The sequence below is a fragment of the Python bivittatus genome, unplaced genomic scaffold (genome assembly GCF_059951505.1).
Source record: "Python bivittatus isolate LINGU-HERP-01145 unplaced genomic scaffold, Pbiv_v1 ctg000330_np1212, whole genome shotgun sequence".
In the NCBI taxonomy this organism is placed as follows: domain Eukaryota; kingdom Metazoa; phylum Chordata; class Lepidosauria; order Squamata; family Pythonidae; genus Python; species Python bivittatus.
In genome coordinates, this window is record NW_028277058.1 from 37632428 (window position 1) to 37657248 (window position 24821).

General features: G+C 38.7%; 1 protein-coding gene across 1 annotated transcript; it reads left to right on the forward strand.

The window, feature by feature from the left end:
- The first annotated feature begins 644 nt into the window (after positions 1 to 644).
- Positions 645 to 23003, forward strand: SOX10 (SRY-box transcription factor 10). The gene is made up of 4 exons (XM_007434407.4): positions 645 to 803; positions 1708 to 2159; positions 21205 to 21470; positions 22009 to 23003. Exons 2-4 carry the CDS (start codon positions 1750 to 1752, stop codon positions 22716 to 22718), a joined length of 1386 nt encoding a protein of 461 aa, XP_007434469.1. The 5' UTR covers positions 645 to 803; positions 1708 to 1749; the 3' UTR covers positions 22719 to 23003.
- The last annotated feature ends 1818 nt before the right edge of the window (positions 23004 to 24821 follow it).

Consider the following 24821-nt stretch of genomic DNA (forward strand, 5'->3'; position numbering starts at 1 on the left):
ACAACTCTTTCTAGATTGCTCTTTCTGTTTCCTGGAACATTCTGAACTATTTGTGTAAGATAAAAGCATTTATCTTGGAGATTCACAGAGCACTCAAGTAAAAAGGGTTTGAAGCTTGCCTAACATCAGAAAAGCACGCTTCATCCTAAAGACAATTCCATAACTGTACATACATGGAGGCCATCATGTTTTCAGCTGATGCATGTACTGAATAATTGGCTAATGTTCACACACTCATAGATACACGTATATAAATAAAATAAAAATAAAACTGTGGGTGTAGCCATCACAGGGAATGACACACAAAGTTTGTTCATTCTGTAGAGGAATGATATAACAAAGTGGTCCTTAACATACATGGTCCTTTTTCAAACAGAGGATGGTTTGAAAAAGAGTGTTTGGGGAGGAAGGTCTGATGTTAAACTTCTGAAGAAATGAAATAAAAGTTGACTACAGCCACCTCCAAAATAGGCCTCAAAATGGAAAAGTGTTAATTTGAGATGGGGGCTGAAATGTAGCTGGTGAGGATGCTTAACGTCTCCTGTCTGCATACAATGGATGTATTTGGGCCATAAAGAGCTCTTAGCTCCACCCTTTGACTTTCCCTCCCCCAGTGTTAAGCAACGAGCCAGTCACAGAGACATTCATGCAGGGCATTAGGAATGGCACTTCTGATAGTTCTCCCAGCACACAGCTCTTGAAAGCTACCAGCCTCGTGAAAAGAGAACAGAGAACAGAGAACAGAGAGGCTAGTGGGATACAAATTACAACTAACTCAGGATTTGCCCGAGAGACCGGCTGAGGTAAGTTTCCTTACCTGCGCTTGGTAACTTGCTCCTTCTCTTTTTTCCTCTCCGTCTCTCCCTTCTTTTTAACTAACTGACAGCTTTCACTTCAGTTATTCCTTTAGCAGATCAAAGTTACTACTGTTCTCTTCAAAATACTGTAAATACAGAACTGCAAACATAAAAGGCGGCCAAATTTTGGTTTGGCTAATTTCATTGGAGGTGTTTGGGTCAACTTTATTTTTAAGTATTGTTTCCCTATGGTTGGATAATATCTCACAGGAACTAAGTGGTGGTAGAAGTAAGAAGTAATGACAAACTAAAGCTAGCAGCTTTGAATTTCCTATAAGGTCCCCCCCCCTTAATGAGAGCGTAAATGAAACAGGAAGAGGACCCAAAGACAAAATATTTGCATCCCCTCTATGCTGCTTTTACCTGTTGGCTTCAAAGGGCACAGTGTGTTAAAGACGCATTCTGAAATGTACTTCTTACACAATCACAAGGCGTTCTTGTTATGATCCTTTAATACCACCTATTTCTCCTCCACTGCCAATATTCTTGACTCCAATCTTAAAAGAAGCTTAAATTAGAAGCCATATTTGGAATTTAAAAGGACAAATTAGAACATGGAGATTTTTTTTTCTTCACACCCCTCTAAGACCACCCCAATCTTTGTTTAATGCTCATGTGCTCAAAAAGTGGGTTGCCATGTTAGAAACTTTCCCAACAAGTATTGGAAGCATCAATTAATTTAGACTTTCACCTCCCATTTTTGATCATGGATTTTGCAAGTTTCATAAAGTGATAAACCATAGTCCTGATCTTTTTTTTTAATGGCTACTGGCTGTTTGTTTGATTATTCAGGAATTTTGAACACTTTTGACTTTAGTATTCATATTTATTTTTTTAATGGTGGTTCCAGCTTGAAGACTTGATTTTTGAGGAGTAAAATCAAGAGGAAACAATGACAGATGATCAAGACCTTTCTGAAGTAGAAATGAGTCCTGTGGGTTCTGAAGACCATCACTGCCTTTCACCAGGACCTTCCATGGCATCAGACGCCAACTCTCATCTTACCAACTCTGGCAGTGGTGAGATGGGGAAAGTGAAGAAGGAACAACAAGACACAGAGGCAGATGATGATAAGTTCCCAGTGTGCATCCGGGAGGCAGTGAGCCAGGTACTGAGTGGCTATGATTGGACTCTAGTGCCCATGCCCGTGCGGGTCAATGGAAGCAGCAAGAGCAAGCCCCATGTCAAGCGCCCTATGAACGCCTTTATGGTGTGGGCTCAAGCTGCCCGGAGGAAGCTGGCCGATCAGTATCCTCACCTTCACAATGCAGAACTTAGTAAGACACTTGGAAAGCTCTGGAGGTAAGAACAATTGGGGGGAAAGAAACCACAAAAGACAAGGGTAAATAGAGGTACAAGGGAGAGTGGCAGAAGCTCATCAAGTATTGATTTGTTGGATCTATCTTTGTAATTTATGGCGTTAAGGTGGGGGGTATATCAAAGAATAGATAGACGGCCAATAGAATGAAACATCCTGCGTGCTGTCAGTATAAAACTGAGCTCATATTTTGATCTTTCCTATTCTCCTATCTCTGTCCTGAGGCCCAGTTGACCTGGCCATTCAGTCTTAGGCCCATGAGTTTTTATTTCAGACACTGTGTACTCTGCCCCTCCTCTTGATCAGTTGTGTTCCTTCAGTCTAAATTCTTGATCTTCTTCTAATCCAAAGCATTTGGCATGCTGGCTGGGAATGATGGAAATTATATTTGGAGGCACTTGGAGGGCACCCAAGTGGGAGAGACAATTTTAAACCTTTGCTTCCTAGTCAAACCAAGGGGCTTTGTTCTGCTGGGGAGCTTCTAACACTGGAGCAGTGACTTTCATGAATCCAACAATGCTGGAAAAGAGCAGTTTTACAGAATATATCCTAAAATAATTCAAATGCCTCTTTTTTCTCCATGAGGGAAAACAAATGCTTCTCTTAGGGAGAAAGATCAAAATGACTACTAGTGATGTGGTGAGGTGCAGGTACAGTGAAGGAAACAGCTTTGATCTCCTGTTAGAAACCTTTCTATTTTTTAATCACAGGGATGAATAATTTGTAGCTGTCTGAAAGTGATATGATGATGGGATTTGGTATAGGATCGGTGACAAGCATTGAAAAAAAAGTATGGTGCGGCAATAAAAGGGGTTAGTGGAGAGATGAGGAAATTAAAATTAAAGATAAGATCCTTTATATTGCTAATTAGCTGCACTCCTCCTTTATAAATGGGTAATACTAGGCTGATCAACTGGGCATGTGTAGCTTCTGGGTGATCGAACTGAGGAACAGAGTTATCTTTATGGAACTTTATTACTCCATACTTAGCAGGAACAAGCCAGCATCTACTCAAAGACTAGATTTTGTTGCATCGTTCTTGCTCTTCTGTTACATGGACCCAGGCTTGAGGAAGCCCTTAGTTTCAGAGATACTACATTTTCCCAGCATTCAGATCACATTAGATTGGTGCTGGGAAAAACAAATGTGATTATTTATCACAACTAGAAGAACCTATTAGAATACAATTATGAGGATGCCATGGGTATCCACTGGAGAGCGCCCATGACATCATTGATTTAAGACAGATACATCTCAATATATCTATATATGCCATAATAATAGTTTGTAAAAGAGGACTCACAATGGAGCTGAAACTTACTAGATGGAAGCAAAGCAGGGAAAGGCCTTTGATAGTTTCATCCTCACATCATATAGTCCTGATGCCATATCCTAAGGATTTACGTTGTATAATTAAATTGGTTATTTTGGCATAGGGCTTTTTTTGCATTTGAGACTAGCTGATTTTAGATTCTTCATACATCCTGATTTTTTGGGAAAAGAATAAGCTGATTTATACACTGAAGTCTACATCAAAAAGATGTTTGAAAAGATGGTTAGGGGAAAAGTAAAACATTTGCCACTCTTCCATTGGTAGAAACTCTTTACTGCATTATTACTTTAGGACTTCAGATATGCAGGACTTTCATGCAAAGTCTCAGATGAGGTGGGCTTGCTTTGAATTGATCATCCAAGTAAACCTTAAAGTTGGATTCTGCTGCTGCAGGATATTCTTTTGAATTCAGTTTCAGTGAAACACATTTGAAGCAATTAAACGTCACAACAAAAGTTTGAATAAAGGTTAAATTAATTCTATTATTTCTAATCTGATCCTCGGAATTATGATTTAAAAAATTCAACTTTTATCCAGATAGTGGAATATTAGAAAATAGCTTTGGAACAAAACAAAATGGAAGATATAATTTTCATACTGTCACGTGATCCTTTCAGACAAACACCAAGGGATGTGAAATTCCAGGATGTAGCCACACTGGTTGCTTTCAAGATTTTCTCCCATCCCACCCAACCATAATTCCTTCAAAGAATCTAAATAAGGCTTAGTTCATGTGATCCATTTTGCTAAGCAATTTGGTTATGGGGAATGATATAGTACCCATGTGATGTCGGGTTAAGAATTCCAGTTCTTTTCTGGCGTATTTGTGATTGACTTCAGCTAGAAGACAAATGACTGCCTAGAGTTCAGTAATATAGTATACATTGCATGTTGAAGTTCCCATGTTCTTCTCAGAGTAGGGCTGAAAAGATTTAAAACCTGAAGAGCCACTGGCAAACAGCACAGACAACTGAACTGAGCCAGTGATCTAACTCTATATGCTGCGTGCTTTTTTATTACCTCCCTAAATTTGTTTGATACTTACTTCAGTTAGTCACAGGAGGTTTCTTAGTGAAAATAAGTTTAATATTAAGAATTTGGGTCTCCATTCTTTAGCCATGTGATTGAGAGGCAACCATCTTTCTCGGTTAGGTGGACCTGAAACAGAGATATTGACTGCAAGTCATAGCTATAAAATTGCAGAATTTCTGTGAGGTCTGTTCTCTCCAGTATTTCAGTTTGTCTCTTTGGTGCTGGAGAAAAATATCCACAAAATATTTGCCAGACTGATTTCTTGATTGCAGTTTATCAAAATAAAAATCTGTTCTAGTTCTCTTGATTAACTCCAGCAAAATGGCTTCCTAAAAAAATAAATGAATATAAAGAAACATGGTAGATCACAAATGATATTTCTAAAACTTTCTGCTCATATCTCACTTTTTCCAAAATATGATACAGAAACATTTTGTGTAAGTGGTTCATGATGGAACCTTCATAATGTTCCAAATACATTTGTTGCATTCATCATTGCACTGACTATTAAATCTACTGTTACTACTACTATTACTACTACTACTACTACTACTACTATCTAGAGTTTGAAACCAGATTAAGATAATTTTGACACCTAGGCAGTTCAAGTCTTAGGAAATCAACCAGTTCAATTAAAAATGTCCTTTATTCAACATAGCCTTTATTTATTTAGCTGAAGAAAATGCTTTACGTATATTAATTTTCTTGATCCTTGTAAAGCAATTATTTGTGAGGAGATGTTCTTTGGCTAGCTACAAATTCATTTCTGCTACTACTGGTATAATCATAGGTTAGTTATAGATTAGTAAATATAGACTCTGTTGAGATATAAACCAATAAGGCAATCAATGTCTCTGTTCAGTTGCATTGAGATGTGGCAAGTACATACCTGTAAATGCTCAATCTATGGCGACCACATTGGCAATGAGTAGATTAAGTGGCAGTGAATGATACCTATAAGTATCTTCCTCTTCTACTTCATTATGAGCCCAGTCAGAAACCATTCAAAGACCTTTCTTCCTATGTTTTTACCCGATGCTTGGACACAGTAACTATTTAACTATTATAATAGTGTAATATTACACTGTTAAATATTAAACTTCTACATATTAAATATTGTAACTCCTGCAAGGACAAATCAAATAGAAAATGGAGCATTTTGAAGTGCATCTCTTTCTTTGGCTAGAGGGAGGTATACCAAATTCTTAATTTGTTTTAAAGTCGCCTTCCTTATTACAAGCTCACTGATGATACTAGATTGTAGCCACTGGCTTTTGGACTGATTTCAAACATGTCTCATTTGTGAAAGAGGACATGGAATGGCAACTATATCTTTAGGTCTTCATTTCCCTCAGTGTGGGGCTGCATTTACTCTTCTGTTTGTCTTATTACATTCTTGTCTATATAACTTCCAAAACTTGAGAGGCTGCACTCTTAAACACACCAAGAGAATGAGGTGCTCTGAATTTAGCAGAATCTGTTTCTGTATAAACACGCGTAGGGTTGTACTATACAATCTGATCATCATACAGTTATGATTAATTTTTATTATTATGGGCCTGCTAATTATGCTCTGTATAGTGAAGAGCTCCACAGAATATCCATGGCTTCCTTTTTAATATTAAGTATTACAATTAAAATATTAGTATATATCAATTGTTTCAAGGCACAACATATGTATTTCCCTTTTTGCCTTAGTATCCCATTACTGCTTGCTGTTGTCCAGCTTGACTAGTTCTGGTTTTAGGACAGCAGTCACAATATATCCCAGTGGCACACATGAGGGGGATCTAGGGGCCAAATCAAAATGGCTGCTCTCTCAATAATCCTGATTTATGTCTCTGTTTGCTTTGTCTTGTTTGCTTTTGCTAACAGAAACTTCCTTGTATCTCTCTCCACTTACACAGCTCTACATATTTATTTTTTTAAAATTTTTGTATCCTGCTGCCAACACTTTAAAATCACCTTAAATATTCTTTAAATAAATATTATCTTAAATATATACTTCAGGTTTCTTTAAGTATTTGCTCCTAACTGTAAAACAATTTTACTTCATACTTTTGGCACAAAGCTCTCATGCAGCGGAACTTCAGTCATTAAAATCCTAAGTTTGGAACCAAGGTAATTTTCTTTTTTGATCCCAGACACACGGAGGATGTCTTCAAGATGTCTTTGCCATGTTCTCTGGGACCTACAGCTTCCACTCCTGTCCTTGAGGCTCCTAGGGATTCTGAACTGCACAAGCCCCATTGCAATCAAGAGGGGCAACACAGCAAACAGCTTTGGTAGACTGATCCTACAATGATTTTATAGATTGAATCCAATTAACTTGGAAATGGACAATAGTAAGTCTGTGGAGCAACTTTTGGCAACCAGGTGTCCTCCAGGTATGCTGGACTACAACTCCCATCCCCTGGAATGATGGTGGTGTAGTCCAATACATCCAGAAGGCATCAGGCTACAGAAGGCTAATTTATGATACTGAAGAGCAATAAAGAGCTTCCATTTTTTTCCTATGGTAAATGAAATAACTGCATTACAAAGGCACTTTTGAGCAAGAGTACATAGATGGGGGTCCCAGGACTGAAACAGCCTCCAAAGCTCTTTAGAAGGGGTCACTGAGTTGCACTTTTTAATTCAAGAAAAGGAGAGAATTATTAAAAACAGAGGGAATGATCCTAAGAGCGTCATTTAATTAATTCATTTCAATTTAACTGCATTTAGGTTTTGTTCTGGACTTTTGTCCATTTATGAGAACGCAACTCTTGGCACACTGTTCACAGGTCAAATGTAGCCCCTGGCCCAAAAACCAATTCATGACCCTGCATTAAAGAAATGCTCATTGACGACAACAGTTTTCTTGTGAAAGCACAAGAAAGATTTCAGTCTCTTTATTTATATGTTTACTTCTTACATGCGTGTGTATGTCGCCTGCTCTATCAGTTCCTGATAGTTTACAATATGCCAGTAAATAGCATAATCCCAATTTTTAAAATGCATTTAATAGATATTTAAAGCACAACCCAGAAAAAATAAGAAAAGCAAAAAAAAAAAAAAAAAAAGAGAGAGAGAGATTTACAAACTAGTAAAAAACAGAGTAAAAGTTCCAAAGTTAACATTAGATTAATGCTGCATTTAACAGTGATCAAAACCATTATTAAAGTCAATTTGTCTTTTAATATCCTGGCTACCTTAGTTTACTATAGAATATTTCCCAATTCACAAATCCTGCCCCAGATGTTTCCCGTTTAATAACCTCTTTGGCCTTGAAATGGAAAGTTTTCATTGCCTTCCTAAACGTTCGCAGGGAGAGGACTATCTTCACCTTGTGGGACAGGCTATCCCAGAGCAGGCTGTTGATCTATGAAAGTGTCGAAGGAATCAGAATCTGGCCTGGGTGGAACTCAAATCAAAATCTGCATTGTCGTTTCTCTTGCCGGACAAGCATAACGCCTGCCGAGCTGCACTACCCTGAACTAAAAAGGCCAAGAAGTAACATTGACATTTATGTTTTATACAACACTTCTGGCCAGTGGCTAAAGCAAACAAATAAAACTTTGCCTCATAAGCTGCCTTTTCTGGGACAAAAATAAAATAAAATAAAATAAAAATCACATTTTTTTACTATTATTTTAGAAGCGTAGATGTATGGTAGCATTTCTCCCTGTGTGGAATGAAAATCGGCTGATGAAGTTCTCAGGAGTCTTTATTTTTTAAGATATATTCCAGAATATAATTCACAGGCACATAGAATGTAACAAGCACCTTTACTAGCTGCATAAACCATAGTGGCGTCTATCCCTTGTTTCACATCACATCTCACTGTTCCAAAGCATCTGCTATGCCTGAAGTGCAACTATTTTTACCCCCTATGGACTAAAGTGCATGCCTTTTTCCTGATGTGTTTAATTTGCAACTCTTGTACAACCAGACCTTCTTGCTAAGACTAAGACTGTTTCAGCTGTATTGTATCCAGAAGATACAAAAAATAACTCTTCTCTTTTTATCAACATTTTTCCGTGGCAATATCTAAAAGAGGTTGCTTTCCCCGTATTACTGCTTCCACAGTCTGCTGTAATCGGGCATCTTCCTACAATCTGGAAATCCTTGCGTCTAAATTGTTACAGATAGAGAAAGTAGAGAATCTTGCCTTATTTACTGTGGAAATAAATACCTGCACCTCTGTGGGAAAATTAATATTTTAATGGGAAAGGAAAACCTGTATTTACTAAGATGCCTTAAAATTGCATTTAATTTTTTTTAGTATATTATATATGTTAGCTCATCCTCCTTACAACAGGGCTACAAGTTATGTCAGTAATGTTTCCACTTTACTGAGCATAGCTTATCTAAGGTATCATCTCACATTGTATAGTTTTCACACACAGTATTAGAACTGTGCTGAGATTTGGGATAGTTTCTTGACTACTAGATTGTTCTTATTCTCAGTCTATAACTTATGATGTCATGTGTAATGAATTTCCTACACAGTGCTATCTTTCATTTAAGGAATTGTATGTGCATACCTCATGTGTACATTTTTATTTTTGCCACATCTTGATTGTGTTGATTTTTAGCAACCACAGAGATAGATTTTTGATCTGTTCCTAACCTGGTCCTTTGGGTCTCCCAGTGTACTCATCACACTCTGAGTCCGTCCACCTTGCTGCTGGTCATCCTGTTCTTCTCTTTCCTTCCACCTCTCCCAGCATTACAGACTTCAACAGAGAGCTAGTACCATAATGTGTCTGAGGTAGGATAATTTGAGCCTGGTCATTTCTGCCTCAAGTGAGAACTCTGGGTTGATTTGTTCGATGATCCATTGGTTTGCTTTCTTGGCTGTCCACAGGGTTCTCAGGAGTCTTCTCTAACACCAAAGTTCAAAGACATCAATATTCTTTCTATCCTGCTTCTTCAAAGTCCTACTTTAGCTTTCATAGAGTGTCACAAGGAATACCATTGTTTGCACTATTCTAATCGTTGTAGGTATATACATCATGGCATCTAAATATCTTTTCCAATTGCCACATGTATATGTAGGGAAACAGGTGTGACAGCAATTTACATATGAGTGTGCACAAATAGGGTACAGTACATGTAAATTGGTACAAGGGCATTAAAAATTATGTACCCAAGGAATAACATAAACTGCTCATGGGTTTCTTTGGCTGCATAGATTCACATCCAGAATATTTACCTTTTAGCTCCTGGTATTTTAGAGGATGTTATCTTTTTTCCAGAAGGACAGCCTTGTTAGTTTCTTGCAGCAAAACCAATAGTTTGGGGGCATCTTAAAGATTAACAGACTTTGAATTTGTGCGGTGTTGATTCTGTTCAGTGAATGATCAGTTGCATAACTGCATTGGCAGATTTTCATACTGAAGATCAATTCTGGAATATATAGAATTATAATTATGTCTTGAAATGTTTTATATGTGGCTCTTATTTGTTAAAGACACTTTGAAATAGAGTATAGCTCATTGAATGTTACTTGTAGTATTAATATATTTGAATGCTAAGATGAAGAAAGCAGAGTTTTCAGTTCCTATGGAACCAGTTTATGGAACGGATTTCAAAATCTCTTCTAAAAATTAATCGCTGACTATTGAAAAGGATTCAGCCAAAGGGCTGTAACAGATTAATGATTTATTTGAATGATTACTAAATAAATAAAATGAAAAATGATCTGATTTCACATACATTTTTTTTCTTCTGCTTACTGCATCATTAGTGGACAACCTGCTCATGATAATTCTCAGTTGATACTGTTTTAATTGTTAACATGATTAAACTAGGTTCAGACATTGGATTAAAGCCACAGTTTGCTTAAAAATGGTTTGCTGAATATCCAAAATTAGTTATGCTCATAAAACAGACTAAGCTAAAATCCATGGATTTTTTTTTAATTTATGTATGTGTACATCATTGCATGCATCATTTGGAAGTTGAATGCAGTGAAAACAGAACTTTTTATTCATTTTGCCAATTTCAGTGAAGATGGAGTAAGAGTAGAACAGAAGGTTTTTGAATTTTGCATTTTTGCATTTCATAATTTGTTGGTTGATTCTTCTCAACAACTTCTACTTCATGAAATGGTATCTAGTGCCTGAGAATAAATGCTAAAGAAATTATTGTCTGCCAGATTCACCGGGAATGTTACAGAAGTGCTGGGTTTTTCCAGCCCAGATCATTCTTGAGATGTGGAAGCCTTGAGATTCTTTCAGAAACAAAGGCATTTTTGCAGAGGCAGAGGTGCAAAGTCCCATAAAGAGTTATAGAGATACCCATAGATGTACGTGTGGATTCCTGTACATGTTGCTGCCAGGAGTGTGAGCCCGATCCATTTGGAAGGAAAGACAACCACAAGATCAGTATCTGTCCTTAAGTAAGAAGACCAAGCTCTTCCTGCTACATGTAAAGTAGAGATTAAAATGCTGCTACTTACAGCACCCTCTCCTGGACAAGAAATCCAATAACACATTCCAACAAGAATAAAAATTATTCCCAAAATAAGTCCCTAAGAATTCACTGTTGTTGCACAAAGAAAAGAAACAAGAATATTCAGACTTACGATTGCCTAATTAATGTATTGCTGCATGTAGTTATGAAAAGAGGAAGATGAACTTGAGCTACATCATAAACATTCTCTAGTGTACTTTAGTTTCTGATATGCAACTTCAGCTATTAGGAAGAAGATCAGTCAGCACTGATCACTGCAAGACTTATTGAGCATCAATGAAGTACATACACCCATGCACACACACCAAAAATCATTCAGTGTTGCAGTCTGGTGAAGGTGCTTCTGAGATTTTTGACAGGATCATAGTATATAAGTGATTGTATATCTTTCCAGATTTTTTCATGAAATAACTCAGTGTTCCCAATCTGATGCACTCCAAATGTGTTGTCCTCTAACTCCCATTATTCCTAATCAGCATAATTATGAAAATGTAAGAATAGGATCAAACTAAGGCCCATTTTAGACCAGGATTTTGTTTCTCACTGGTCAACCAGATGCCTCTGAGGTACTCACAAGTAGGAGACGGAGACATACTTCTCTTCCACTGTTGTTTGCCTGCAACTAATTTTTGAGGAATACTGCCTCTAATCCAAAGGTTACACTGACTTTTCAAGACTAATAGCCCTTGATAGACCTTCCTCCATTCCCCTTTTAAAGCCATCTAAATTATGTTTATTATGCATGGGGTGAAGAAGTGCTTTCTTTTGACTGTTCTGAATGTCATCCCAGTCAGCTTCAGTGGATCACAACTGGCCCCAGTGTTTTGAGAGAGGGACAGAGACTTCTCCCAGCCCACTTTCTCAATGCTATGCTGCATAAAGACTTCAGTCACCCACCCACCCTTCCTCAGGTACTTCTTTCCTAAACTAAGAGTCCTCTATGTTCTACTTTTGTTTCATAAGCAGTCCCCCAATTATTCACTCTTCTGCAATTTTTCCAGCTCCGTTATATCTTTCTTTCAACTGTGACCAGAAATGTAAACAGTGTTCCAGATGCAGATGTGCCATAGATTTGTATAGTAAAAAATTGGCAATGTTATTCTCAATCTCTTTCCTAATGATTTCAAGATGCCCTTTTTCAACAGCTGCTGTGGACTGAGTTAACCTCTTTATTGAGCCATCCACTGTGACCCCAAGATTTTTTTCTTGATTAGTTTACAGCAGCTCAGATCACATTAATGTATAGATGAAGTTAGGTTTTTTGCCCCAACGTGCACCATTTAACTTATTTAAATTGAAACCCATAGTTTGCCATATGTAGTTATGCTGGTTAGAAATCAATGGTTGAACTCCAGCACATCTGGAGGGCCCCAGATTGGGGGTGGATAGGTGCAATAGCTCAGGATATGCCCTAGCCTTGTCATTATCCACCCAATAATATTGGCCCATCAGTAACAAACCTATGCATACATAAGCAATGAAATCATGGCAAGAGAGTTGTAGTGGGATAATGCTGCTGTTGCTCATTTTTTCTTCTGATCCCCTTTTCATTATGCCTTAGTGCGTGCACTTTTCTTCATGAGCTGGGAGTGTGAATAGCCTCCAATGTTTTGATTTTAATATTCTCAAAAAAAGGTCTGACAGCCAAGGAAAGTGAGAAAATTGTTCAGCTTGTATTTGCATGCAATCTACTAAATTGTTCTTCCTAAACCAATACTCAAGCAAAACTGCAATTATCCTTCAGGAACTGTATTTTTCTGATGAAGTAGTTCTCCACTCTGTATTGTATATTCTAATGTGCATGTTGGGGAAAATTAAAGAAAATGTATATGCTAATAAAAATGGCACACAGAAATGGATATTAAAGCAATCACTTGGAAAAATGTGTATATTAGACAAAATAACATATCTTAGGAGCAGTGCATATAAGCATTTTTAAAAAAACTAAACCAATGGCGAAATGAAAAAGAGAACAAGACTAGAAAACTGAGAAACTGGGAGAAACCAATACTGATAAAATTAAGCTCTTAAATGGCAATGTGCTAAGTGAATAGAAAGGGAGGGATTGTTTTAAAATTGTGCCACTGGTTGGTCTGGTAAGTGCCAAAATTGTTTGTGTGAGGACAAATTATCCTACACTTAAGGAATGTAACTTTGTACCATGTGTTATATATGGTTCGGCCCAACATAGCAAACATTTGTTCAATTCACACAAATTACATTGAACAAATAGAAGGTAGGGGTATGTGTGTGCGTGTGTGTGTGTCTGTAATGTATTTAAGGGGATGAGTAGGCAGACATTTGCCTAGAATTGTTTTGAAACAAGTCAAAAAGGGAGAACTCAACATCCCTCCAGACAGTGGGAAGCAGCTTCCATCCATCTGAGCCAATATTGCCAGTGTTCAGAGATTATGGGAATTGTATCCAACAAGATATGGAGGACTGTAAGTCTCCAGTCCCTGTAAATGAGGGCAACAATTTTTGCCTGTAAACAATACTTTCCACTTCCATTTTTTGTCAAACTCCTCATTGTAACTTCATATGAACTAAGTTGTAACACATGGATGAGCAGATACTAGATCAGAATTTGTGAGTAGACAGGGTGCTCAGCTGTTCAGTTGCTACCATCTCTTTGTGACCCAACGTATATCATGTCACCAGTACTGTCAGCAACTGCCTCCTTGAGTTTTTGCCCATCCATGTTTGCGACATCACTGATATTATCTAGCCTGCTTGGTAGACAGGCTTGCCAAATACAAAAAAGAGACAGGTTTCTTGACCCTTCTGTAATTGTGAAGAAGAGAGTGATACCAATGGATGTACTTTGTCATAAAGCTACACTTGCAGAATTTGTTTTCTTTGCCTATAGAGAACTCTGTACAACTACAGGAGCATGACTATCTTTTTTGCATGTAACCATTTAGACTTGATCTTGAGAAGATTGGGAAGTACTTCAGATCTTTAAAATGGCCTTCCTTTAGAGAAAGGTGGACTTTTGTGCAAAAGAAAAATATGCTTAGCATTTGTTCAAAAGTATCCTTATTCCAGATCCTAAACATGGCCCATTATTGACAATTACTGTATTACACCTAGGTCAGGCTGGTAGAACTCATGATTTTAGAAAGACAAAACAAATAGTCAAGTAGACAGTATAAACATCACATCTGTGATAGCTCAATTAAACTTTAGATACATACTATAAGGGAAAAAAAACGTTTACAACAGCAGTAATTGGCAATAATGACATTGCCTTAGCATTGCTAAATTAATTAACACCCATGATGGGGCAGAAAACTGTTTATCAATTCAAACCCAGATTACCACCAATTATTTTGATGAAGTCTAATTTAATTTCATGCTGAATTTTTCTTCAGCCTCTTTTCTATATTCTGCATGCGGTAAAATCAAGTGTACAAGATACATACTATCATATTTTGGGTGTTGCTTGTTTGAAGTGTCTTTTCTTGACTCAGTGAACTATCAAAAGTCAAATATGAGATGGTTGAAATTTTGTATGTGGATAATAAGAGCTTTTAATATAGCACAAATAACTTTAAACCATGTCATGTTGGAATAGTGTTGTCATACAATGTTCAAACATCTGTGTTTGTGTATGAGCATTCATGCCTAATGTGTGATCTTCTATCCTCCACCTTCCCCTTGTTTTCATTGTTGACCACACTGATTCAGCTGCAGCTGCTACTGGTGAGTAAGTAGGGATGGTTGTGACTTTATCATTTGCAGTCACCCTCAACGATACCCACCAGATTTCTACTGTAGTGACACTGAAAAACTAAGACTGAAAGGCAGTCTCTCTCTTTGGTGTTATAGCCAATGTGAAATTTTCACTTGAACTGCATGAAATAGTCTATATTTGGGGGTAGGGGGAATTGGGAATTCAATTAAAGCTGTCTTAAGACTAATAGGTTTACATGTTTGACCCCCCACCCCCCCCCACACACGTTTTTTTGTTTGTTTGTTTGTTTGCATTGTCATAGAAATAGAGAGAATGTCTGAGCAGGAAAAAATCCAGAAAAAATCCACTTTCCATTTACTAAACCTGATTTGAAGTTCTTATCCCAGGTAGAACAAAAGGAAGGCAGGTGATATGAAAGGAGAAAACAAACTTAAAGTTTGGTTAGGAAGAAGGAGATAGGTAGATCAGCATGGATTTGGTTACAATTAATTGAAAGTTGGAGAAATCAAAGATGCAGGGGACTAGTTCATCTCTGAGTGCAAAGGCTGATACAAAAAGAATTGAAGCTGGTTTTGTAGCATGCATCTTCCTGTCAATCATGTTTTCATAAAGCAGCACAATAAAGGGAGATCCTTTATTGATAAAAAGTGCATCCTGTATGTGTATAATGGCATCACAACAAGCAGTCCACAATCACTGATGAAAGCAGACACTGAACTATAATGTCTGTCTGTTCTATATCTCTCCAAGCAAGGGCTGGAAACATTGCCCATCTTGTATAGACCATGTTTTCCACTGACAAGTACTTAATATCAAGCAGGTTAAATGGTTCTGGATGAATTTCCAGTGACTCTTTGTTTTATTCTAAAATAAATAAATATTCCAAAATAAATTCAGCACCTTTCAAAATATGTTGATTGGCTTGCGCAGATTTCAACCTTCCAGCAAATAATTGTCAGTTGAATATTGTTAAACTGGGGCTCTACTTACAGAACTTTGACCCACAGAAGAACTTTGCATGGAACAATTCCAGACAAAAGAGGTGGGTGGGTTGGAGTGCTGATTGCAATCCATAGGGCCATGAAGGGAAACAGGAAAGCTGGCACTGAACTCATGGAGACTCAGTGCTTTTAATATCCTGGATTAAAAGCGATGCAGTAAAGGAATGCAATTTTGTGGCTGTAAGCCATTCAGCACTGGGTGGTGTGATGGTAGGTCAGCACTGTAAGAGACTCTGCTGCAGGTCATAGAAAGGAAAAGCTAAGTCTTATGTTTGCTATGGGCTGCTAATGATTCATCAGTATTCAGTATCCTTGTTCATATAATACACTAAGCCAGAGCGTGTGTGATTGATTTTCTATTGTTAGGAATGTGTTCTGTGAATACAACAATTTTAGTTTGTAAACCATAATTTCTGAACTAGTAATGATGTGCAAACCAGCCATAAAACCATTTAAAAATCACGGTTTATATGATAAGCGAACCTAGTCTCTGGCATTCTAACCCTAAAGTCTGCCTGGATGTTAATTTTAATAATGTAAGAGCTTTCAGAGCTTGCACAGACATACAGAAACTCAAATCGGTTTGGTATTTTGGTGTTCCTTCCCAGAACTTAATCAAAATTCTTAACTGGAAATTTTGTACAGAGTGACAGATTTGCATGAGAATTTACAACTGTGTCTAAATTAGCTGGAAATCACACAAGAAAAGAAACACCAGGGAATTGTTCTGTTTCTCATTGAATCTGAAAGAAACAGCATTTATGGAGAGAAACAGTAGAGTCAGTCCATGTTGTAAGACGGAATACTGTGGAATATACCATAGCAAATCTTGAGGTCTAAGCTGGCTGGAATTTTCAGTAATCAAAACCCCAGGTTGGAGGAACTTGGTCTAAAAGCTGTATATCTTTGAAAACTATAGATATGCTAATAGGGTAGCTAAATTAGTCTTTTGGGAGAATGTAGAGAAATAACTAAAAACAAGTGTTGTTGTACTTATGAAACATATTCATCCCAGTGTTGTTAGATGTGCCCATTTCCTTCTAGGCCCAAATTCAGGGAAAACTAGTTATGCACTTTGAGAGACTGATTGTCATTGCCTGTTGTCATGGTCTCCTTCTTTTGAGAGCAATTTCACATCTTAATAGGATGGCACAATTTTCAAACGTTTAATTGCATAAAATGTTCAGGAGCAGGGACTAAAACATGCAGTGGCAACAGTGGGCAGCCTGCCTGAAGAGCAAAGGCACAACGCCAACCAGTACCTCAAAATGATAGCAGGTGCAGCTGAACATTGCAAGCCCAACAATGTAAGGCAGGGGAAAAGTAATAGTTCCAGGCTTTAGGTGTGCCAGTATGCATCTAAGTTTCCATAGGTCCTTTATTTCTTTAATCTGGAAGTTTTTTTTTAATGACAGCCCAAATGGCAATTAATAGATTGTGAACGTGTTTGCAAGAAGAAGGTAGAGGAATGTGGAAAAAAAGGAGTAAAACAAGATCCACTGGAAGAATGGGAATGTACTGCCATCATTATGACATGTCCAAAGGGGCTGAGGAGCATTTCTGTATCAGGCCCAGAGGAAATGGGAATGTCCTTACAGTTTCTCCAGCTCTTACACCTGAGTTTGCTTGCCTCTTTTATTTCACTCCAGGTTCAGGGGTAGAAACTTTTTCAAATGCTATTGTACTGGGGGAGGGAGAATGTAATGGTATGTGGGAAAGACCCTGAGAGACAGGGCGAAGAGATGCAGCCTAGGGAACAGTCAGATAAGAGACAGCATAGCCCACAGCTGGATAGTGGTCAGGGCAAGAGACTCAGAAGGAACCCTCCCTAGTTTCTTGGGTTTTAAAGGAGACAGCAGGAGAATTGTACTTTCAGACTTGCAAGATTCTGTTAATGTAGTTCACAATAAGTACAAGTGTTAATGTAGTTTTACAATAAAGTAGAAGTAGCCCATCTGGTTGTGTTTCTTGTCTGGTCTACCTGGTAAGGCTGACAGAGGGGCAGTTATTTAGAAGCCAGGGCAGGGCCTCTGCCCATGTTCTGCTTGTTATAATGATAATATTTGATTAAAGAATGGTTAGTTCAGTAGTCATCTATGTTTTAAATGATCAAACAATTAAATGTAAATTAATTTGGCGTTTTGTCAAAACCTCAACAAAACTGACTTTGAAAAATCTGAGGTAGAGATTGCCGGAAAGCAATGGAAACTCTCATAGACACATTTGTGTACCTGTAATATATTGTATTAAGCATTTCATTTTGATAGCCAAATGTGGCAGAAAACGGGGGCATAATTTTCATGAAGGGAGAGGAAGAGAGCAAAGGCAAGAAAAGGAAAATCATATGACAGTTTAACAAATATAGGTAGTTAGGATTATCTTGAATCTTTTGGGTTGATTCCCCATCCTTGTAACACTCTAGAACCAATAAACCTGTATGGCCTTGTAATTTCTACACAAATTAAAATTAAGACCCCATTTGTTAGCAAGCAAAGCAACCAATCAAAACTTGCAGTCCTAATAAAATACTGTTTCACATGTTTCAAAGCAGCTGCTTGATATTTACAACAAATACCAGCTGCTTGATATTTACAACAAATACTTTTGTTCCAATGAAGCCCAGTCATTATGGCTCCATGTTTACATATTATCCATTAAACACTGTTGCTGCCAATCTGATTATAGTGCCCTAGATTGAAAGTCTTGGATGTTGCAAAATTAAGTCCCAACTAATGCAACTCAATTAGCTGGTTTTAAAATGCAAATGTGTAAAACTATTTTGAGGTTTCTCAAAATGTTGGAAGATTCCCAGCACTTCCAGACTTTAGGCATACTGTCAGATAGGGTTCCAAGGCTGCAGAAAGTGGGGTTTCAGCTTGTACTGGCTCATCCTTGATATACTGTACAGATTGTTGCTGTACAGTGTGGTGATAGGTGCCAAAACTTCATGGAGAACTGTTTCACACACAAACACAAAGCATTAGAATTTATTCAAGGTTCATACAGAGACAGAGCATAGAATAACAGAATAATAATTATGAATAATAATGTGAATTGAAGCTTAGAATCTAAGTTTTTGTGGTCCAATTTTTTTTTCTTTATTTATTTTGAATTATAGAACTGCCCATCTCAATCTCATAATTTTGGGCAGTGAACAGCAGTTAAAAATATTAAAATAACAATAATATCACAATACAAATTGGCAGCCAAGGTAAAAACCATCTCAACCATCAATGCAGGTATCCCACGGGCTCTCTCACATATTCTGATCCCATGCCCAGTGGCATAACTATGTCTTTGAAGCCATCCAAAAGACTATCAAGGTTGGAGCTAATCTAATCTAACGATGTTCCAAAGAGCAGGCACCACAACAGAAAAGGTTGTCTTTCTGGATTCCGCCAGATGACGCTCTCTAATAGATGGGACCCTATCCTGTCTGTCCTGCTGGATCTGATGGGATGGGTAGAAATAATCAGGGAGCAGTGGTGCCTCAAATAATCCAACCCCATGCCATGGAGGGCTTTATATTTACATAAACAAATAGCAGTATTTAGGCTCTAATTGATAAAAGCAAAATCCATTGTTCTAATTGCTAAACAAGAAATAGCCAAAGTCATTCTTCATGGGTTACTTGAGGGATAAAAAGATTCATTCTGTTTGTTGTTTGTCTATCAAGCAGAGGTTTTTCCTCATTGGACAAAACAGAGAAAGGGAGGAAAGAGTTTGTTTTTATTGAGACCCAAAAATCTGGGATTTATTTTGTTAAAATTTGAGCTGTGCAATAATATTCTTTGGGCACTGGGAGGACAACCTGTAATCTGAATATAATACAATATAGATATTATAGCAAGCCTTCTACAGTCTTCACTCTGGAATGGCTCTACAGTACCATTAAACAGTGAAGTGGCTGCCTCAGGTGGTAGATGCTAGAAGATAAGGAACAAAGTGACATGTTGAAGTGATACACGCTGAAGTACCTGACCTATATTTCCCCTTCCTGTGGAAACACTGATCATCTAAACAGATAGACATATTTTGAGTGTTTTGAAACCCAAAATAGTAGATTTTCTGTTCAGGGCTCTGAAATGCTACTTAGCTTCACAACCCTGCTCACTTGCGGGGACTTACCTGGAAATATTGTTTCAAGTAATAACACAAGCTACTCAGGAATTATGTTAAGAGAATGAAAAATTCTTGATCAGAATGAGGCAATGAAATAAGGATCTGTGTGGTCTCAAGGTTAGTGTTGGGCTCAAACTGGTCTGAGTGGCAATCCCCACTAAGAGGCAAACTCCAGAATGTGTTAAAGAGGTAGTTTCTGTACTTTACAAAAAACTTGCAGTAGCCCAGTGTATATTTGGGATCATATTGCTGGGTAGCAAAAGTTTATACTTCCCCCCCACCCCCCGTTTATAATAAGTAAAACATGATCCTGCACATGTATGGGACTTTTAAGGGGGGTTATAAATGACATTTAAAAACAACAATATTCCATTTACACAGTGTCTGAGGATTTTTTGAAGAAGGCACCTAAAGATAAAGATATCACCCACCCAATGTATGATGGCCTCAGTCTGAAAAATAAAGCTGCTACAGCAAATGCATGTTACAGATTTAATATACTATGTGATGTAGCTTGACCAATGGAAAGAAACACCTTATTACAGAAAGACTAGAATTTTTACAAGTGTATGATGTAAAATTTTCCCACTTATACAACCTTTGAGGAACAACTTTCTGTTCCTTATCAGTGAAACTGACCACAAATTTTTTAAACAATTCTCCTAAATAAAAACTTTACACATTACAAAGTCTTGGTAGGTCAGTAGAAAAACATACAGCAAATGTGCTTTTTGTGTCTGTGTGCCTTCAAGTCAGTCTTGACTCCTGGCAACTGCCTGGACAAGTCCCTGCAGTTTTCTTGGCAAGATTTTTGGAAGTAGTTTACCACTGCCTTCTTTCTATGGCTGAGAGAGAGAGAGAGACTGGCCCAAAGTCACCCAGTTGGCTTTGTGCCTAAGGCAGGATTAGAACTCCTGGTTTCTAGCCCAGTGCCTGTAACCACTACACCAAACTGGTTCTCAGCTGAATAAAATACATGACTGTTTACATTTGTTCATACCAATTAATTTTAGGTAGAAGCGTGATTATGGCAAAAAACTTTGCTGATGTGCTAAATTGTAATCTGTTCATGATATGAGACAGATAATTGACTAGCTGAGTGTAGAATTCTTGCTGAGCTCAAAAAGAAATAGCTGACGATGTATCTGGTAGCATCGCTGACTATCTTAAAGCTCCTCAGTGTTCCATTGAACAATCTCTTTTCAGAGTCATGGTAGAGCATTTCATCTTTGCTGTTCTTCTTTCCCATCTGTAATGCTGTGTCTGACAATCATTAATGGGTTTGTATTATCAATTGATATGATCCTGATGATTTATAGTTCCCCTTTTAACTCACTGGTCTCTCGTTTTTCTTCCTGCTCTCAAATCTCTCCCATCTCTTTAAGATTATTGAATGAAAGTGACAAACGACCTTTCATTGAAGAAGCAGAGCGGCTAAGGATGCAGCACAAGAAGGACCACCCTGATTATAAGTACCAACCACGGCGTCGGAAAAATGGCAAGGCTGCCCAGGGAGAAAATGATGGCCAGGCTGATGGGGAAGCTGGTGGAGCTGCAGCTATCCAAGCCCACTATAAGAATGCCCATTTGGACCATAGGCACCCTGGAGAAGGATCTCCCTTGTCTGATGGACACCCTGAACACTCTTCAGGTTAGTCCTATAAATTAAACCGGGAGTCAGATCCAGAGCAATCTGAATGACTCCAGTTGTTCAGTAAATCACCAACTGTCTAAACATAGTAGAGCAGCATCATGAAAACCACCATTCATTTTTCTGATAAAACTGAACACTTAGTTGAATTGGTACAGATGAGTATCACAACGTAAGAGTGAGTACCACAATTGCCACAGCCCATGGAATGTGTTACATCTTTCAATTGTGCTTTTTACTGATTACCAGCTTTCTTTTTGCCTTTTTACTGGAAGCTCTGTGAAGCCACCCCAAGTCAGGCAGTGCCTAAATCAAGTAAAACAAACAAATAAATGACTAAACGGTCTGTGTAAGGAAGGTAAAAAAGTTAACTGAGATACTGGTTTGTCGTGTTTCATGTTCATGGAGGCCAATTCTATGGTAACCTGGAAATGATCCAACCCAAACATAATGTTTTTATGAAAGTCAGGTTTATATGAAGTAAAAAGTTTACATACTCTCTCTCTCTCTTCCCTCTTTTGTGATGTCAACCTCACAGGTCAGAGCCATGGACCTCCCACACCACCAACTACTCCGAAGACAGAACTCCAGACGGGTAAGGCTGACTCCAAACGGGATGGGCGTTCCCTTGGGGAAGGAGGAAAGCCTCACATCGACTTTGGCAATGTGGATATCGGGGAGATCAGCCATGAAGTGATGTCCAATATGGAGCCCTTTGATGTCAACGAGTTTGACCAATATCTTCCACCAAATGGACACGCTGCTCACCCAGGCCATGTGGGGGGTTATGCCACAGCTGCTGGCTATGGCCTTGGCAGTGCCCTGGCTGCAGCCAGTGGACACTCTGCCTGGATCTCCAAGCAGCATGGAGTCTCTTTGTCTGCTGCCACATCCTCGGTGGTAGATTCGAAGACACAAGTGAAAACAGAGGGCTCTACTCCTGGGGGTCATTATACTGACCAACCCTCCACTTCCCAGTTAGCTTACACATCCCTCAGTCTGCCCCACTATGGCTCAGCTTTTCCCTCTATATCCAGGCCCCAGTTTGACTACCCTGATCACCAACCTTCAGGACCCTATTACAGCCACTCTAGTCAGGCTTCTGGTCTCTACTCGGCCTTCTCATATATGGGGCCCTCCCAGCGTCCTCTGTACACTGCCATCTCTGACCCAGCCCCTTCAGTGCCACAGTCCCACAGTCCCACACACTGGGAACAGCCTGTGTATACAACCCTCTCAAGACCCTAGGGAATGGGGAGCAGTGACCAAAGCAGCAGCGGAAAGGCTCCAAAGAATCAGCCCCAGAAGATGAGCCTCCAAGTTCCAAGGTCTTTTGGTGTCATCCAGTCGCCAGAACTCACAGAATATCCGGGGATGTCTATCATCACCACAGTTATCGATGGCTCACCTGGCTGGAGGAAGGTTCCCAACCACCCCCCATACTCCCAGTCCCTGAGTGGCTTTCAAGATCCCATAGGCCTTCTAAAGGAGGGTGATTCTAGGCATGGAGCAACAAGTCACGGCTGGTTTTTGTAAGGCAGATTGAGGGTTTAAAGTAATAACAAGAAGAATAAAATTGAGAGATAATTCCTCCCTTCTCTTCCCCCACCCTCAAGCTGTCCAAACCATCAGTCTGATACTTTAAGAAAGAAACCCATAACCATAACTTTGCCACATGCTGTGGGTAAATTATGGCTAGAGCTGGGCACACTGGTGGTGGATATGTTACAGAAGAGATGCAGTGGTGCAGCTGATGTGGACAGAGCTCTAGGACACTCCTGCTTCAGAGTTGCACATGCATGAAATTTAGTTCTCCATTGGAAGACCACCCTGTGCTTGCTTTTCCTGTTGATACTTGGCATCTCTGTTTCCGCCTATCTATTCCATCGCCTCTCTGCTGCCGGCTCTCTTAAGACTTAATTACACAGTACATTGGACTCAGGAACTGTATTATATGATTTGGCCACCTTTGCATGTAAGTGCATGTATGTGCGCACACATGTTGGTCCCTGGACCATAAATGGCAAAGCAGACTGAATTCTCCTTCTTGGTAATGAACATTTTGTATTCCTAGTCTGTTCCCAATACTTCATGGTTCCCTTCTAACTTCCCCAACTATCTTTCTAATAGACAAAAAGATATCCTGCCAAAGCCAATGTTTTTTCTTCTGGCATGCTTATGAATGTGTTTTCTATGTATGAGTGTGTATATGTGGGTGCAGGGAAATTGAGGAAAGGAAGCGAGTCAATGTGGTTTTTTCTATGTGCTTAATTAGAGAACAAAATTGGCATGGCATTTTATCATAGCATTAACTAATGTAATCTTATCGTTTCATGAGACATCTCAAGATGTTTGGGTGCCGGAGGCAGAATGTTCAAATGGTATCCAGGGATGGCAAAAAGATAGTAAAAACACTCACTGGCCATTTGTTGCCTTTCAATCATTCAGCAAAATCTGCTATGTACAGAGGACTGTGTTACCTTGCCTTTTGGCCATAATGTAAAAGCATGAAGGCATGAATGCACTAGAAACAACAGATGCTATGCAAGTACGAGAAAAGCCCATTACTGGCTCTACTATTGTATGCTGCGGTTACACCTTGTTCTTCCCAGCACCTTTAGACTGAGACAGCGGAGGCTTGCCTGCCCCAAGTTATGAACTTATATATGCTTACTTCCATGTTCAGCTATGGATAATTATCTCTTCTCTATGGTATTGAAAAGAACATGTAGTATGGCTGTATCCCTTATAATCTATTAACTGCTATGCACCCTTATTTATGCAGTAGCACATCTTTCCCTGTCCCCAATGCTACAAACCTAAGTTGTCCTAGCATCATTAACTTTGCATCAAATGTATGGAGTAATAAACTTAAAATGTTTTAGCTATGTGTGTCGATGCGTGTTTCCTATTTTTGTCTATGCTCTACCTCATACCCCTCCAAAATTGGCTGAGTGAGAAAAAAAAGCCTAGTACATGTCAGGTTCAGCCCAAGAACAACAACAAGGCAATCCAATACACTTCAGTTCCTTTATTAGCTTGCACCTAATAGACAGAGTCTCACCAGACTAAACCTATGCTAATGAACTAGTGGATGTATCCCATGAGACTCTAGGGAGGGGCCAACCTCATCCTCTTCGTCTTCCCACACTCTTCTTGTTGCGGGCTAAGGAGGCGCTTGGTCTGGAATGTCTCTCCCTTCTCCTGACCACCTTGAACTTCCATTCCAGAATCCTCCCCGCTCATGTCATCCATTACATACACTACATATAACCTTCTTATCCATAGATTTCTCCCTACACATTATTAATAGGTCAACTTAGTCTTTTACACCTGGTATTCTGTGTCAGG

Bases quoted from the DNA above. Each gene is read 5' to 3' on its own strand.
- SOX10 (XM_007434407.4), top strand. From the start codon at position 1,750: ATGACAGATGATCAAGACCTTTCTGAAGTAGAAATGAGTCCTGTGGGT. The intron at 2,160-21,204 runs GTAAGAACAATT...CATCTCTTTAAG, and splicing joins ACACTTGGAAAGCTCTGGAG to ATTATTGAATGAAAGTGACA. The intron at 21,471-22,008 runs GTTAGTCCTATA...TCAACCTCACAG, and splicing joins ACACCCTGAACACTCTTCAG to GTCAGAGCCATGGACCTCCC.